This window comes from Pithys albifrons, chromosome Z, assembly GCF_047495875.1.
Source record: "Pithys albifrons albifrons isolate INPA30051 chromosome Z, PitAlb_v1, whole genome shotgun sequence".
NCBI lineage: Eukaryota > Metazoa > Chordata > Aves > Passeriformes > Thamnophilidae > Pithys > Pithys albifrons.
The window spans coordinates 65656401-65675149 of record NC_092497.1 but is presented as its reverse complement, the minus strand read 5'-3'; the positions used below and the strand labels follow the sequence as shown (position 1 = coordinate 65675149).

The window sequence follows — 18749 nt, the reverse complement described above, 5'->3', positions numbered from 1 at the left end:
AAGGAAAAGAAGCCTAGGAAACCACCTAAAAGTTGGTGTACTGATATGGAAGCAAGGACTAATGTAACAGTCCTTAAGATTCATCAGGCAACAGAAAGCCAGCAGGGCTTTTCTTTGCAGAGGGACACCAATGGGCAACAAGAAACCCTTATGTACTTGGAAACTTGAGTCCGTTAGGTTAAAGTCTGCCTCTTCACCAACAATGGCAAAGTCATTTTTACTGAAATGATAACCTAAGAACTATTGCGGGAGCAGGGGGAGGGAAGGAATCTACTCTTAACAAATCTGCTACTGAAAATACTCTAACTTCTACTGGCATAGATCAAGGAACTTGATAAAGCTTTTCAGAATCCTCATTAAGAGTTATGGCCACCTCCACCTGGCTACCAAATCAGGCTGGAGAGGTAACTCAGTTACAGTGTATCCTGCCTCACATTTCTTTTCAGACAGGCTTTTCACATCAAGGACATCCACATAAATTCTATGGATCATAAAAACATCCAAGACACACCCTACACAGAACTGACACAGGCTGGACCATAATCTCTTGCGCTGAGAAACAGAGACCTCAGACTACTTTCAGATCTGAAAGAGTTCCAAGGGCATCATTCCACAGCTCATATTAAGCATGAAGTATTTAGAAGTACCTAGTTCCATGGAATAAATAACCACAGTGTACGTCATAACATATCACAATTACCTCATGCTTTAAATCAAACTTCTCTGTTGATCGTTATAAAACTTGAGGGGGTATCACCATCCAAACACAATGGTCCTGAAAAATGTTACCTACACTTGAGTCATACTAAATCTATACTTCAATACAGGTAGGCATACTGACATTTCTCATGCTGCAGAAACATCCAGCCTCCCTGTGACTACCAACACAAGTCTTCTTAAACGGAAAGCCTTTATTACAAATGACTTCAACAGGAAAATGAAGGAAAAGACATTATTTGTTTATAAATCCGTGAAGTCCACTGCTTCAGGGAAGAGCAAACAACCAAGAAGCTCACACCTGCAGAATGAGAACTGTCTCCCTGAAAGTAAGTAGACCACAACCAGCGCTACACCAGTAACAAATGAAATAGAGGAAGTTAAGAGGAAAGGGCAAACTTTCATGTGACACAGCACTGTAGACATGTCCTTATGGAGCTACTGAAATGCTCTGCTTCTGCTTTGGAAGTGATTCTTAAGCAAGCTGTGGTGGAGACCATATCTACAGTTACCTCTGCTAACTTTAAGATCTAAGCATGTACTGGGTTCCTCACAAGTCTGAGGATTTGGGTTTCTTCTCTTTAAGACAGGTTCACCTCTTCGGTATTTAAAGTCAGTCGCTGGGACCAGAAGAAAGAAATGTATTTTAGCATTGTATGAAACTTGGTAGCACACCCTTGACTTCAAAGTCTTTAACAGCTCTTTGTCACACCCAAACATGCAAAAGTGAAATGGAAAGACAGTGAATAAAGTGTCAGAAGGGGAGGAAGATTACACTGACTGAAACTGATTACACTGACACCTGTAAACAATGCTGCCTTCAGGGAAAAAGCTGCATTCAGAACTGAAAGCAGAACTTAGGCAGAAGTCACATAGTCACAACGGGATGCCAAGAAATTTGGTAGTGCCTGACAGTCAGCATTGCTAAAACTGGTATTTTGGTCTCGTTCTCACTGATGAAGTTACAGCTCTTAAACAAGCACCACAAACCTATAAATCTTTGAGCCTATCAGGAACTGTGACCCCTGTTTAATTGGAAACTGAGAAGTTCTCAATGGCCTTAGGTTTTCTCCGATCAGAACAACACACTGAAGAAATAGTAGATCTTACAACAACTGCAGCAATTTAGCTAAATACTAGACACAAACCCAGACGTGGGGGGTGTGTAACTACACTATTTAAACAAGAAGTGGAAAGAGGAACAAATGAAAACTCAGCCCCTCAGAGGAGGTACACTTTTACAAAATCTAAAAGAGTATACCCATGTCTTTGAGTTTGGCACAGGAATTGTGATATGCGAATCCAGCAACACCACACCTAAAGTCAGTATTTTTAAGAAAATAGTGCTTCATCCTTTCAGAACTGCTCTAGTGGCATAGGAGTGGAGTGACATAGGGACTGGAGCAGAGAAATTCGATGCATTACAGGTGACCTATCCCTGAAGTGTAGCACTGCAGGGAGTTGTTGTGGCCAAAGTGCAGGACCCGGCACTTGGCCTTATTGAACTTCATCCCATTGGAATCAGCCCATCTCTCAAGTCTATCCAGATCCCTCTGCAGAGCCCTCCTGCCTTCCAGCAGGTTGACACTCCCTCCCAGCTTGGTGTCATCAGCAAATTTGCTGATGATGGACTCAATCCCCTCATCTAAATCATCAATAAAGATGTTAAACAGGACTGGACCCAACACTGACCCCTGGGGAACACCACTAGTGACCGGCCACCGTTTGAGAAGTTGTACAACTGTGTCCAGCTCTGGCTTATATTTCCAATGTACTAAAGTAACTTTGTTGGCTTTACAGGAACCAGTCTTATGGCTTCCATTCCTAAGGAAATTTTATTCTGTTTCAGATAATGGAGAGTGTTTTGATGTCATGTAAGAATACACCTGTTGTAGGAGAAAACAGGGCTGAAACTATGCCATCCCTTGAGAACCGTCATGTCTCAGAAATAAAAAGGATGAGAGCTCCTCCAAAATAAGACAGCAAGGATAGACGAGAAGACGCCAAGTACATCTGGCAGCAAAATGCACAGTCCAAACCTGAAAAACCAAGGCAGAAGATAGTAGTCACAGTAAAATATGAACACTTTGAAGAACAGGAGTAAAGAGATAAACTAATCAATTTCTGGAGCAGAAAAGCACTGTGTGGCAAAGGACCCCATGACCTCCCTGTTAATCCACATCAAGCATAAAGGTGGCAGGATACACATTTGTCTATAGATATGAAAGAGGTTAACACTAACATAGGAAAACAAAGTGGTATGAGCACACACATAGTAGCTACAAGAAGAATGGGCATGTCAGATAATAACTAAAAGAAAAAAAAGCGAGAACCTGAAAGATTTGTATCAGTAACATCCCACCAAAACCCAGTCGCTGATAAATGCACAAGTCTCACTTTCCAACAGTTTTTCTTTCCAAAAGCTCCGTCCAACTTCCAATACATTAGTCTGACCAGCTTAATTATGACTGTGTTGCCATATTATGCTTTTGTGCCTTACTGAATTTTGTTGGCTGCTATACATAACCTTATTGTAAGAGAAAAAAGAATGTTTCCATGTGCTGAAAGAGAACCACTCGATCCTGAAGAACACATAAATCGAATAGCAGTAAATCTCCTTTTTTTTTTGTAAGATGATGCAAAAAACCCAGAAATGTGAAACTTTCTCCACTTCTGTACTTCTAACTCATGAAAAACAATAGCATCTAAAAAAGTAACATAATTTCACTGCAATAGTTACAAACACTTTCTCAGGAATGTTTACCCATTGCCAGCTTACATATATCCACAGTATTGTAAAACTGAGTAATCTTAAAGCCAGAAATCACACAACGAACATGTAATTTCAATAAAAATATTTTCATTTTGATCATAATTATTAAAATATTGTTAAATATTTCTTGCAATACTCAATGAATTATTTACATTTGTATTTCTGCCTTTGTAATTCTCTAACATTTTACGTAGAAAGCTTACACAGTCACAGATATAGAACCCAAACTCAGCAGAGAGCAAAAAAAAGCATTAAGTTGTATCTGCCACTAGCAAGATGAACATAAAGTGCTCTATGTAAATCAGATTCAGAGTTACGTATTAAAACAGGTAAAGTTGAAATAGCTGCTCTAAAATAGTATTTGGGATATTTACTTTTAGTTAGTATTGAATATACAGTGCATCCTTCTACTGTCATCTACACTGCACAAACTACAGTACTTTCACTAATCTCAGTATCAAAAATTAAAAATACTCAATTAATTTAGAATTTTTATTTGCTTAGAAGCTTAACTTACCGCTTCATCACATATTATTAAAAAACGAGTTCTGAATGGTTTCTCAAGCAATTGAAGCGGTAAAAAACCTGTTCAAAACCATAAAATCCTTCCAAACTCAGGAATTTCCATATATTGCAGAATTGTAGAATTGTTACTGTAGAATTGTTACTACTAGAAGGGAAAAAAACCCAAACATTGAAAAATACCCCCACACCTGAGGTCCTCTACTCCAGTTCAGAATCAATTTCAAGTCCTCAGTCACAAAGTTCTCCATAACAAAGCACTACTATAAGTGCAGATCTGCTATTTTGTAAACAATTGTTCTATTTGGAATAAACTTAATCCAAATTGAGTAACAAAATTTACTCTAATGGGAGTTCTCCTTCAGCTCCACCAATTGGAATTCAATATACATAGAAAACAATTTAAAAATAAAATTAAAACAATACTTGGAGAAACCCATAGTAAAAATTTCTTATATAGAAAGGATATATTTTAAGTTTTATAGAAACCAGAAATTAATACTTGACAAGTAATAAGGTATGAAAAATATTATTATTCCCAGTGGATTTGCCACATGCAACTGAAAAGTATAAAAGATTTTAGCTTTTTTTTTCTTGCTTGGAATATCGAACTTGCTTTCTTTGACTCCAAGCTTCTTCAAGAAATTCTTGGTTTATACAAACCAAGTAACAATATGTGATGTCCTCAAAATAGTATCAGGAGCACTTACTCATCGTACTTGATATGATAAATAGCTTCTTCATCAGTGTCCATACAGCCTGAATAAGATGTGGACGGTGTACTGTCCAAGTTATTTGCATTTTCTCTAGAATGATCTTGGTTTAAGTTTCCGTTAGTCCTTTTGTAAGTTTTAGCACTCTTTCCTTGAGCTTTACCATTCTTATGTCCCTTTGTTGCTCGGGTAACATTTTCTATATGAGCTTCAAACCACGCTCCAATGCTGACATCACGGGCATCCACCAATTCATTTATCTAAAAGAAAATTCAATAATGAATTTATGCTTATTTTATGTAATTCCAATTAGGAAAAAATTAATCAGACAACTTACTATGCTGCTGCTTAACTTTGTTATCAGTAAAACAATCAAATATAATAGCTAGTTGAGTTTAAGAAAGTTCAAGTAATATGCAGTCACGAATACTTTAATTTACACTTTGAGTGTTTTATTACTCTTCCTTAAAATCTAGTACAAATACAATCTGTATGTGATTTTAAAAAGCAAGGTTAAATTTCTTTTTCTGTTTTTCCCTAAACACCTGAAAATAAGCTTTATCTGCCATTATCCTTTCCTCTTGTCTCACCAGTTGTTCTTTACAGGTAAAACAAGCACACAGAGCACTAAAATACTATCCCACAATGAAGGGGTTTACAGACTTTCCTGAGCCTCCAACTTGGAATTACTCAACCTTCTGGCCCGCATGATTTTTTTAACTCATAAAGACTCGAGGAGAGAAAGGAAACAAGTCTATCAAGGTTGCTACCACAGCCAGACAAAATGTAATGACTGTAAGAAATGCAACTACCTCCACAATTTCTCCCTTTTGTGCTCACAAGTACTACTGGTATTAATTTACTGGCAACCAAACCATTTTATTATTCTAAACCACGTTTCATTTTCTAATGCTTATTAAACAGATTTACCTTTAATAATACTCAGAACACTGAAAGTATTTTAAAAATACGTCAAAAGTACATCAACTATAAAAAATTATTACAACTGGTGCACATGCATACCACAGAAAACATCTTTAATAAACAATGAGACACATGCATATATATAGTTCAAGCCAGTCTTTGTCAAGCACCAACATTGTGCCAGACAGACACTTATTCTTACAAACCCCAAAGGCTAATTTCTAAGATCTAAATAATATTACTATATTTTCACAGGAACAAACACAAAGCCTTTCTCAGTAAGTTTTAGTATTTAGAGTGAAGCAGTCCTCAGGTATCTGAAAGCACAATCTACAGCAGTTTGAGCTAACAAGTTTATGCCAAGAAAGTAACTCCTTGTTTTTTTCCATTTGTCTTCCCAAGATAACTTCCAAAGCTGAAATAGATTTTCCATGTAAAAAACCCTCAGTATTTTCTTATTTTTATTCTATACTACAACATACAGCATTCAAAGTACAGCTTTCGACCAGAATGACAATTTCTGCCAGATAATAAACAAATCAGAGAAGGGCAGCATAATTTTAAATTTGTCAATCTATTTTAAACATAAGCAGTGGATTCCAGCACTTCTAGAAGGAACCCTCATGAAGGCACCCCTACCCAATCTCATGTTTGAAACAGCTGTAGCTCAAAAGAGGTGTTTTACATCCTCTTCTCCAAAACACAGTTGAAGCAGATACACACTAGTAAAGATTCCCCCATCTCCTGCTACTTCTTTCAGCCAGTTATGGAAGTGCCAGAGAAGCCATGTTTGCCAAGTCAAAAATCATCATTACCAGATCCAGACAAAACAAAAGCAAAAATATGTATCAAACTCCCTTAAACATTCCTCTTCAATGCATGCTTCTGTAATCTGATGTCAGCAATTAAACAACATACTTCCAACTCTTGCAAAAGATAAGGGCAAATAACTACTAACACCGAGGTGCATAAGACAATTATTTCATGTTAGTGGTGTTTGGTTTAACAACTGCTTTATTAGTAGCATTTCATGAATACTGATTACAATTACATCGTCAGTCCGTGTGGGTTTTATTCCAAGCTAGTGGTCTTGTGTAAAATGTTTTTTACTACAGTCTGAGTTTTTTGAAAGAAACGTTCAGAGGACCGTATGAAAAGGGCAAACATGTACATGGCTTCTGAATGAGCTTTGGTTTTTTAAACATTCCTGCATGCTCAAGCAGTGTTACTGTAACTCTTCTCTTGCAACTTGTGTTGCATTCCTCCTTTTGGCCATGCTTTAGCTAAAGTAGTGTCCTTCACACAAGCCAAGTCCATCTTGAGTTGGTCTCCCAGCCCTTAAACTAGATACTACTAGCAATTCTCAGTTGTGTGAGAACAGGAACAGGAGCTGAACATAATTCCACCCCACTACTAGTCCTTGAGAGCCCATGTAGATATCAGATGTCAGGTACAACTGGAAAATAAAACAACCTAAAGCATTCTGATTTACACAATATACAACGACCACACAGAGGAACTCTGTTTAAACCAGTGTTTTAACTAACAATAACTTAATTATTATTAACCTTTACTTCCAATATCAACTCTATAATTTATTTTTTTTTAATTACAGGTTCCATACTGGCTACCTTTCCTTTCAGTAGCTGAAATCAGAGAGAGGAGGGCACAGAGCCTGGGACTATCCATAACGTAGAGTAAGTAACAGGTATCTTGTTGAGTCTAGCTCTGAATGAAGATCCAGTGAGGCACCGGACTTTCCTCAGACAGCAGCTGTACCACTACTTCCTGTAACTAAACAATTCTTCATTGCCTGACAAACAAACAAATGGAAAATGATTAAATAAATCCATCTGTTTAGCCATCTAACATAGTTTAGTTTATGGCCTTTTTTACCAGCTTCTATTAAAGAAGTTTAGTACCTTTGAACGACAATACTGGTTGAAAATACGTTCCTAAAGGTTTTCCAAGACTGCAATCGTTCATACATTCATATTGTTATCCACAAATGGAAAATATCACAATGACTATACCCTTAATTTTTCTCTATAGATATTGAAAACAAATGGTTGGCTGAAAGAGTAATCAATTCACAAGCAGTGAGGCACAATATAAAGAGAGAGGACCAACTACTTGTTTTCTCAGCCAGTCTCCTCAGTTCTGCAACAATTTAAGGCAACCCTGTAGCAACTCTGCCTGTTTACCACAGCTTCAACCTCCTTTTCCTTCTCTGCAACCACGGGTATTTTCCAGCAAACTAATTACTGTTATGGCTATGTCTTATCTAAGAGAAATACCAGAACAGAGGGAAATTGCTACCGTATACATACACAGATATATAAATACACACACACATTTCATTAAATATCCAATAAGCTAATCTGGAAACTGCCCATTTTCTATTTACATTAAACTTCTGGTAGTCTGATGTAACCCTACATGACAGTATCAAAAAAATTCAATGAGGTACAAAACTAAATGAATACTATATGTGATTCCTCAAAACCCTGTATTAAAAGAGGAATCACTGTATCACATATATCCTAAAGAAACTGTATATTTCCAGAGTTTTTCTAGTTCTACTGCAGTACCAAAACATTAGTAATAAAAAAATTATTTGGCAAGCTTGAAGAAAAAAACGTGAAAAGCTATGCTTCTCCACCATTTTCTTTATTAGCTTCTTCTGTCCACAAAAAAGTACTTGTTTCACAGCTACTCTCAACATTCTGAGGAGGGTGTCTTGGAGAATACAATGTGACAGAGTTTGTGAACTGTCCTGAAAGGTGAGCCTGGTACATGGCCACTCTCATGACTCTGCAAGAGTCAGTTTAAATTAAGTGAATTTCAGAATTATGTCAAATCATAAAAGAAAGCAATGAGGATACGTATTTTTATATAATAAAAGAATAAATTTTTTAACAATAAAATTAAACCCAAAGAAGTGAAGCAAGTTTCCAGCTTTTAAAGTTTGTACATACCTTGTACAGTCCAATGCCAGGATCAATGAGGAATGAGCGAGATGATGTAGATGGCTCACTGGGTGATTCACTATTTCTTTTTTTTACTTTGCTCTTGCAGTTGGGAACAGCACAGGGATTGACTTCTCCATCCTGATCTGTCACAGAAGCAGCAGTAGGAGCTTCAGATTCTGAACGTATCAAAAGCTGAACTATGTCATTTAGTCCAACATTGTAGTCAAATAAAGTGTGTCCGTCTTCTAGCTGTCAAAAGAAACGTGTACTTGTAAAACTCTACCTTAAGGTACATAAGTAGTTTTCAAATCTTCCTTTTATGGACAATTGTACAGACCAGAAAAGGTACGTCAACTATTCCAGGTAAATAAAAATCTGTGTCTTGAGTATAGGCAAAAACAAACCCTCATCAGGAAGGCTTACGACCTGAAACAGGCATCTTTACAGACACTGGACTTTTAGCTATGCATCAGCTTCCAATAAAATGGAGTAATTTTCTTTTTAAAAAATAGTTAGAATCTGTACTGCCACTTCCTTGACACAGACAATAACTATAAACATATGTGAGAAGTTTTAAATTAACATTGTGTTGTGTGCATTTCAACTATGTAATTTCACGATTCGCTCTTTCTCAATCTTTTGCAAACTATTTCTTAAATAAATCTAGATAGAAAAAACTCATGCTCATAAAACTCTATTTACTTTTCAAAACTGTAAAATCTGAAAGTGTTGTGCAAGAGAAACTACACTTAGAGGGAAGCAACAACAAAAATAGGTACTGGGCTTCAAGTTTATCAAAGGAAATCTAAACTGAGAGCATTCAAAAACATATTTATTCCAGATTTCACCAGGTTCCCTGTTCCCCCATCCCGAGATCAAAACAAGATTAATGCACTGAAATCAAGTTCTTTAACCAGTATGTTTAAAAGCTGTAATAAAATTGAATAGCACACACTGTAGCACACACTTTGTAGCCTCCCTCAAATGACTTCACACATCAGACCCTATATTCCAGATGCAATCAGAACCTCCAGAAGATCAGAATATAAATAGATGTAGTCTTTCTACATCATATATAGAATGCAATTATTAAACATTATTTTTAGACCCACTCTCCACAGCTTAAAGATACTTGCTATTTATATTTGTTTTATCTGATGATCTCACCTACCTACAATTAAGATAAGAAACACCAAAAAGATGACAAGTTGCATGCTAGGAGAGGAATATAGTGAGCAGTGAACATCGCTGCTTTCCTCAAACACCCAATGACTACAGCATCTTTGAAGAGATTTGATTCACCTAGGAGTACAATAAATTGCCTTGAGATATCAAAACTGGTATTAGCTACACCTTAGTTCATGTTGCACTGGGAGAAGAACATGCATGATTATAAAACTCACACCTCCTTCAAACTTCTTTTGCAAAAAAAATTATCTGCTCTTTTTTCAAGAACAGATGCTATTTTCAATACAACCTGATGTTTCATAAATCTTTTCAAACAGAACAGTTTTCATGAGCTTATGGACAGCATCAGTCAGTACATTAAGAAAAAGTAGCGAGCAGTAGGAAGGAACAGAGAAAATAAAGAAGGAATTCTCCAATTTCTCACTAATACAGTTTTCTGTAACATTCCAATGATCTCAGGATAGACAAAAGTGGAATGCATATTTCTTCCTCTATCCCCTCTGCTTTTTCATAAAGCTCTAAGGTCAGGGGACAGTTATGAACAGAAGTTGACAGTCAAGAAATTAATCAGTTCTTCCAGGAATTTAAGATGTGTATGAAAAAGAAATTACTCTCCTTGCTGCTGATAACTGTACCCACTCACAGCTGGGAGCTGTAAAAAGGAGTATTCATAGTTTGTTTCAAAGCAATTGAAGCTGACAAACCTGTCAAACTGTGGGAACAAACCTTGTTGAGCTGACTGTTTTCAAACCTGTTGAACACACAGCATACAAAGCTGTCCTGGAGATTTTCATGCTGTAAGTACTAAAGGAATGCAAGCCTTAGAGGCAAAATCTCCAGCAACTGTGTTTCTATGACTACCAACATCATCTCATATTGCCTGGACCTTTCATACTGAGAAGCAAGCCACTTAAAAAGTTTAAGTAACCTTTCCTGTCTGATCATGTCATATGCCATACCTTACCACTACTCCTTCAACAAATCTTTAACAAACGGGACAGAACTGCTCTTGCAGCCCCCTATGACAAGACTGGGGGCTTTCCATACCACAGGTTTAAATTTATTAACAGGGAAAACGCAAAGTGCTATTCTTATATTCAGAAAACAAATTCAAAACAAAAACAAATAATCACCTTGAAATAATACACAACAGTGCAGGGGAATCAACATTTCTGGAGTGGCTACTGCTTCTGAGCATGACTTCAGGCCCACTTTGAAGATCATAAACCCTACCAAGTGATTTTTTGTTGTTTTTGTTGCAAAATGCTTAAAAAATTCAGCTGCACAACTGCAAAACAGACCACTTCTGAAATAATGAATAATTTGGATGTTATTGGAGGCAATATAACTTTTGCTCTATTTTTCTGTTCCAGTTGCACTGGACAAGCTGTCCAGGGATTCCAGTGCACAGTTTCTGAAATCCGCTGGTATATGGAAATCTTCTAAAAGCTGATGCAGTAGAGAGAAAATGATAACTTTGCTTCTGGTAGACTGAAGGTACATAAGCAACACACAGGTGAGAGCAAAGAAATATCATCTTTGTTCCGATTCTCTCAGGGCATGACACATGCAGGCTGTCAGAAAAATATGTTGAGGTATTGCAGCTTAAAGCCAATTCAACAAAGATGCAAATCTGAACACTGAATTATCTACAATAACTAGGTAAACAGTTTTAAGACTCAACCAAAAAAAAAGTCCTGTGCCTAATCTTTGCAATCTGTTCTTCATCATGACTGCAGAATAAGTTATATCTTCAAAACTAAATACTCCCTATAAGCGTGACACGCAAAAAAAAAGATTAAAAAATATATAATCTGTTATAGCTAACATGTTCAGAAAGGAAGATATACCAAGGCTAGGTCTTGAGTAAGAAGTTGCCTTCCCTAATGACATGCACACACACACATCACCATGCAGCCTACCTATTCCTGCACAGCAATAAGTCTGCCCTCCGGAGACATTCAGAATCTACCTGGACACATTCCTGTGTAACCTGCTCCAGCCAACCCAGCCTTGGCAGGGTATTGAACTAGATGAGCTCCAGAGGTGCCTTCCAACCCTAAGAATTCTGTGAAGTCACCTTGGATAAACATAAACTAAACAAAATAAACTGGAAAAATAAACTGGTGACTACAAAGTTATCTACTTTACAGAATTAATTTATAATAAATTAGACTGTTAGATAGGTAAGAAAGTGGTTGGACGGTGTGATCGAAGTGGGGAGTGATCAATGGCTCAGAGTGCCAGTGGACCTCAGAGACAAGAGGTATTCCTCAGGGGTCCAACACTGAGACAAGTGTTACTTAATATCTTCACTAATGACACAAACAAAGGGATTAAGTGCACCCTCAGCAAATTTGAAAATAACTTCAAGCTGAGGAGTGCAGCTGTCACACCTGAAGGTTGGGATGCCAAACAGAGGGGCACGGACAAGCTTGAGAAATGTGTCCCCATGGGAATCTCATGAGGTCAAACAACACCACGTTCAAGGTGCTGCATATGGATTGGGGGAACCCTCAGTAGCAATACAGGCTGGGGACGAAGGGACTAAGAGCACACCCGAGGACAAGGCCTTGAGGGTGCTGGGGGATGAAAGGCTGGACATGAGCCAGCAATGTGCACTTGCAGCCCAGAAAACCAAATCTGTCCTGGGCTTCAGCAAAAGAAGCATGGCCAACATGTGAAGGGAAATGATCCTGCTGCTCTGCTCTGGTGAGAACCCACCTGAAGTGCTGCATCCAGCTCTGGCGTCCTCAGAACAGGAAAGACACTGACCTGTTTGAGCAAGCCCAGAGGAGACCACCAAGATGATTAGAAGGATGGAGTAACTCTGTAATGAGGAAAAGTTGGGATTGTTCAGCCTGGAGAAGAGAAAGCTTAGGGGTTACCTAACTGCAGCCTTCCAGTTCCTGAAGGGAGCCTACAGGCAAGATGGAAAGAGACTTTTTACAAGGGCAGTGAGAGAACAAGGAGCAGTGGCTTCCAACCTGAAAAAGAGTAGGTTCTACATCACCTATTAGTAAACATTATGTAGTGTGAGGGTGGTAAGGCACTGGAACAGGTAGGCAAGAGAAGCTGTGGATGCCCCACCCCACCAATGTTTGAGGCCAGGTTGGATGGAGCCCTGAGCAACATGGTCTAGTGGAAAGTGTCCATACCCATGGCAGGAAATTTGGAACTAGATGATTTTTAAGGTCCCTTCTGTCTATGATCTGTCAAAGTGATTGTGAGGGGTTTTTTTCCCTCTGTTTACACTTAAGTCTAAAAGCATTGTAACAAAGATAAGATTACTGCAAAGCACTCTTCACATTAGGCAAGTAGTAGCATTTGACAATATGATAGGGAAAGGGCACCAGTGGACCATATGAGTAAAAAGTGTGTTACCAAGTATGAGCAACTGTATAAATATAGACCAAGTCAATGACACTGCAACAGTATCAGCTTCTAGAAACAAAGGACAGAAAACAAAGAGCCTCAGTAAGTGGAAACAAATTCACACGCTTTTTCACTGACAAGAACTAATGTGTAAATATGCAAGTATACCTATACCTAAATTACTGCATCACTGACAACTGAAATCCTTGAAGTAACAAAGTTGGAAGACCACTGGAAAGCCATTCCACACAGGAGAGCAGAACTATAAGATGTTTCTTCTTCAATTACAATAAAGAATTTCACACCATTCTGCTGCATACAGGCACAAAGAAAACTCTCAGAAAACATGTTTGCCTGGTCACTGTATTAAGAGAAAAGGAACTGTTATGGGTTCACCGAGGTGGGCCTAGATTTGGGCCCTGAAGTGTGGACTAGGCCGAAGCTGTCAGCTGACTTGAGCTGGGCTGAGCCAACAGCTGACCTCTTCTAGCCAGTAATTTTGTATTCCATACCACATTATGACATCATCTCCAGGGAAGGAGGAACCAGTGTGGGAGTGGTTAAGTCAGTTGCTTCTCAGCCCTCCTCTTGGGAGGACGCACGATGCTGCCCCAGGGGGGATGGAGAGGACCAGGCCCACCACTGGCTCACAGGGTACCTCAGGAAAGTAAAATGTGTTGTTCTGGGTCTCTCCTTTCTGCTTGGGTTTGTCTCCCTGGGGAATAAGCTTCTTCTTAAGTAATGTGTAGTTAGGACAATAGAATTTGTGTGTTCGTTACGAAGTTGAGGTGGGGAACTTGTTGTTGCAGACTTGTGTGAGTGTATATTTGTACTCTCTTCTAATTGTCTCTTTCTTTCTGTGAAAATATATGTAGATTTAGTATAAATGCAGTTTGAAGTGTTTTTTTTCTTTCCCCTCTCTTTTCCTCCCTTTCCCTGGTGTTAGGAGGGAGGCTTTTCTCTCTGTGCTTGGGGGGGGGGTTGGCAGTTGCTTATCTCAAACCAAGACACATTACAAGTTGGCTTTATCATTCCCCATGAATTTAAGGACACTTGTGATTCACAAGTTTATATATGCAAATGAGAAACAAAAGTAATCAGGCAATTATCAGATAATCCATCTAATTTAAGTCAGTTATGATTTCTTAAAATGTGACATGTACTAAAGCAAAAATAACTGAACATGTGATTTCATTTGCAAAATCTTGCCAGATCTTCTGATCCTACTGTCATTACAAGATGCATTTGTTCCCTTAGCAGTAGATTTCACTTCTGGTTTTTCTTCCTCTTAATGACTGGTAGGCTTCATTTACATATTGTGAATGAAATGACACTGGAGAGCAGCTAGCTTTACTGTATCTAACAGTCTTTCCGTATTCTAAACACACGTAAGCAGAGAAATGAATTACATCTTTCAAACATACTCTTATCATCATATGTTACGGACACTATCAATTTCAAAATACTCCTAGAGAAGCGTGTTATAAATACTTAAAAGTAAGACAATGCTGTGCTTACTCTGCTACACAAGAGCAGCTGTAACACTGCAATACTGGAACTGACACCTACCGATAACCACTATTAGAAGAACTGTCTTATAACATCACGCCAAAAATTGCTGTAAAAGCACACAGAAGCTGCACTTACATGAACGGTCATGCAAACTGTGGTATGACACTGCATTACTTGGGGGAAAAAAAGGCCTGACAAGAAATTCCCCAATTACTATCACAATAACTACAGTCCCAGCAGAAGCACAGCTCATTATGGGTTATACAGCACGTAAAGAGACCTTGCAAGAAAGCACGTAATAACTCTTGTAAGAACATATACCTACTGTTATTATCTTGAAGTGTGATCCAGAAGCTAAGTCCCAGGGTCACCCTAATCCAGCCATTCCACTTGACAATCAAGATCTTTAATCTCTTATAAAAGTGTGCCTTTAAGCATCTTTTGAAGCTATCTTTTCCAAGAACTAGAACAATGCCTATTTATGGCAATACGGATAAAAGAAACTATAATGAATGCATATGAGCTCTTCAATTAACAAAGTATGATGATTAATCTTTTATTCTACACAGGCATTACATGCACCTTGCAAATTGAACAGGAAACATATAAGGGTAAAGAGTTTCAAGCTCAAGTTCTGTAGAAAGCCTTGGTTAAGAGTTATCTAGAGTGAAAGTTAGTATGAAGAAATCCGGAACCTGTAATTTCCAGCTGGATATTCATTTAAAGCAAGCAAAGTGGACTTTAGAACTTCTGGTATTCTCTACCTCAAGACTGATGTACAAAACTTTTGTCTTCAGGAAGGCTGTGGGAATTGAATTCCACAGAACCATTCAAGCACATCCCTAACCAGCATCCAGTAATAAAGAGCCTAGCTGAAAATTCAAAATCAACTTATCAGTATGTAACAAGCGAGTTTTAGGCAATGGGACCAATTTAGGACAAGAAAAATTTAACAACCTTTACTACACAGCACTGGATCCTTCACTTAAGAACTTCTACCATTCTCAGTGTGCTCAGATTGCTTTCAGAGCTTAAAGAGAAACTAAACAGTATTTTTATTTCACATGGCAAAACGGTGACCTGAATTACCTTTTATCTGAAAAGAATGCTTCAGGATTCCAGGATATTTAAATTCATGTATTAACCATATGCAAAGTAGTAGGCACAAGGTCAAGTTTTTACAACTGTTTCCCAAGGAAGTACTGTTTCCTCAGCTGCAACAGAGATTAAAGTTAAATAAAAGGGGATGGGAGGTTTAATATGTGCTGTCTTAAAGTATTTGCAACTCCAGGAAATCCAGTTCCTCCTCAAGCAATTGTAGTTTCAACAATACTTGTTACAGTTCTTATATAGGCTGCTTTGTGAAAAAATATTTTGTCTGGTGATCATTCTACTTAAACATCTTACATTCTTGCACATGGCGCAGTTCTGATGCCATCAGTGACATTTTTTGAGTGATGTAGCAGTAGCTCCTGAGGGTCCAAAAAGATATTCCTGGCCCTGAACAACAAAACTCCTCAGATGTTCCATTATACGAGGAGGATAAAAATGCAAACAACTTTAAGCAAAGACTGCAGATCTATGAGGTTTAGTGCCTTCTTCTCACATGACTGCAGCAGACCGGTTCTGAAGTGCAGGCTCCACTATGCTTTCTCCACATTTTAATGAGACTTTTACATATATCCTGTGCAGTCATAAAGACCCCTGTTCATACTGTTCACTCTGGTACTCCTGAATGTTTTCTCCTAATTCTCCCTTCCTTATTGCTGCTGGCTTTAGCAAAGGACCTAATACAAACTAGACAGCAACACCAACCACTGTCATACAAAAAGTAACTACAATAAAGATTTACTTTCCTAAACAGGAAATAGATGTCTGTCTTGCTTGGAAAAAAATACCAAAGAAACCCGAGATCACCATTTGAAATAAAAATCTCAGGTTACCCTTATAACTGCTTTTTATCCTGGCTTGGATTTCATGGCTTGGTGTTAAAAATAAACATGCAAATGACAGATCATTGCCTCATCACAAGAAGTAAAATTGATTCATTAATTTAAAAAAAATTAAATCATTGCTCTGCCTTTGCTCTCTCTTTAGCACAGCAGTAGCTGAAACATCTGGACAGCCATAATCTCCAACAGGGTCTAGATCCATACACCTCAAGAACAGAACACAACAGGTTACAATATTCCACAAAACAGTAACCCAGTAAGTTATTGGTGTCTGGAGAACATGGACCAAACTAGACCCAGTGCTGTTGATTTTTTGCCACAGGATTCACATTCCAAAGCAGCCTATAAGAACATGTGAAGACATGATGCCATCAAAAACTCCATGAACAAGGTAGCATAAACTAGTATTTACACTGGAGAACATGCTCTGTTTTGATCACTTATACGTGTTACATGACAGCCAACAACCTGCCCTGGACTCAGAAAAAAGGCAGTCATAACACTGGATTATATCAAATGACTTGCTGTCAATAAACCATGTTTTGGGTAGGTATCGTAGTCTCAAGGAGACTCCCACAGTCTCAGTAGAAAGCATACAGCAAAAGGAACTTCTAGGTATGGAAGAATATGGAAGTTTCCATATTCTATGAGGGCTTTCCTACAGCTTTAGTTACAACCAAAGAGTTTGATCATACTGCAGTGTGAATATGCTGTGCTTTTCCAACTCTCCACACAAAGAGAAGTCTGGCATGCTATAAAAAGCCACACAACCTAGGAAGAAGTTACAGAATCTTGTTGCTGACACCATCTGTAATTACACATCAATCTTGGCACAAAAACCATGATAAAATGTACCTTAGTCATATTTGTACTTAACAACACAAGCTTTCCCTGAGAAGAAATTCACACTTTTTCTGAAGTTCTGTAACTGAAATCGAGGACTAAAGTCCACATTTTAAGGCCATACTCTACAATAAACAAGTGGGTTTTATGCTGTTTCTACAAAATTATTTGTAGAATGTACAGGTGGTATGAACACATTTTACCTTTTGATCTGGAATAAATACAATCCAAAATAGATTCCAGTGTACAAGGTTAGTGCCAACACAATAAATAGAGTGGAAAGTCAAGAGATGTATGAGAAGAACTTCTTTACTTTATTGTAAGATCATGGTGAAGACAGCCATTCTCAGTCTCAATCAATGAGTTATACAGGGTCCAAATCTGCACCTCTTCCATGTTAAACTTTGAAAACATAGTTCATGTTTTGAAGATTATTTATCCTTTTATTACTGGGTGACATACAGAAAAAAAAATTAATTTAGGTATGATATTTTCTTCTTGGATGCAACTCTAAATCCCATTAAATCCCAATTGCTCGTTAACTTTTAGCTGGAAGATGAAGTTAGAGCAGCAAGGTTTCTCTTCTTTTGGTGTTCTCAGGTATCTTCTAATTAGGTAAATAATTCATAGTGTCTTCTGGATGATATTTATAATTACCTGATACTTTCATTAAAAAGAAAAAGAAGCATGCCAAAATATAAAGCTGCACTGAAATCCTCAGAAGCATGGAAAGACTCATCCATCTCTGTGCTGATTAGATGAGGGGTCAAGTACCTCCTGTTTGATGGAATGGACTTCTCTAGCACAGGCAACTGAAGTTCAGCAACAGTGGTGCCACTGAGAGCAAATGATTATCTGCAGCTTGTAAGGACACCTGTAACGAAGAACTGAAGCTTCCATAACCAAGAACAAAAATCTAAAAAAAAACCCCAAACCAAAAAACCAATAACCAAGTATATTTTTACACAATTTTATAGTTCAATCATTAGGAAGAGAGATTCAGTTAACAGCTTTTAAAGAAGAGGAACCTCTTAATAACTTCTATCAGTATTACTGATATCAATATTTGATCACAGGAAATCACGGGAAACATTCCATCATAGGAAATCCTCATCATCTAGTGTCAGTGCAGGCCTCACATCAGGTGTGTTCTGCATCTAAGGGTTTGCATAGTTCTTTCTATTATTAAAGTAAAACCCTCCTCCAAAAGCTTCCACATCAATTTTAAAAGTACATGTACTAAATTATCCTAACTACA

At 37.9% G+C, this 18749-nt stretch overlaps 1 protein-coding gene across 2 annotated transcripts in view; it reads right to left on the bottom strand.

The window, feature by feature from the left end:
- The window catches only part of UHRF2 (ubiquitin like with PHD and ring finger domains 2), a 74761-nt gene that overhangs the window by 50084 nt on the left and 5928 nt on the right, over positions 1 to 18749 (bottom strand). The window contains exons 2-3 of one of the 2 annotated variants that reach the window (XM_071581328.1): positions 8628 to 8870; positions 4723 to 4985 (exon numbers count right to left, since the gene is read on the bottom strand). In XM_071581328.1, the coding sequence (XP_071437429.1) occupies positions 4723 to 4985; positions 8628 to 8870 (506 nt within the window). The remainder of the gene's footprint in view (positions 1 to 4722; positions 4986 to 8627; positions 8871 to 18749) is intronic. The other variant, XM_071581330.1, reaches the window with a different exon arrangement.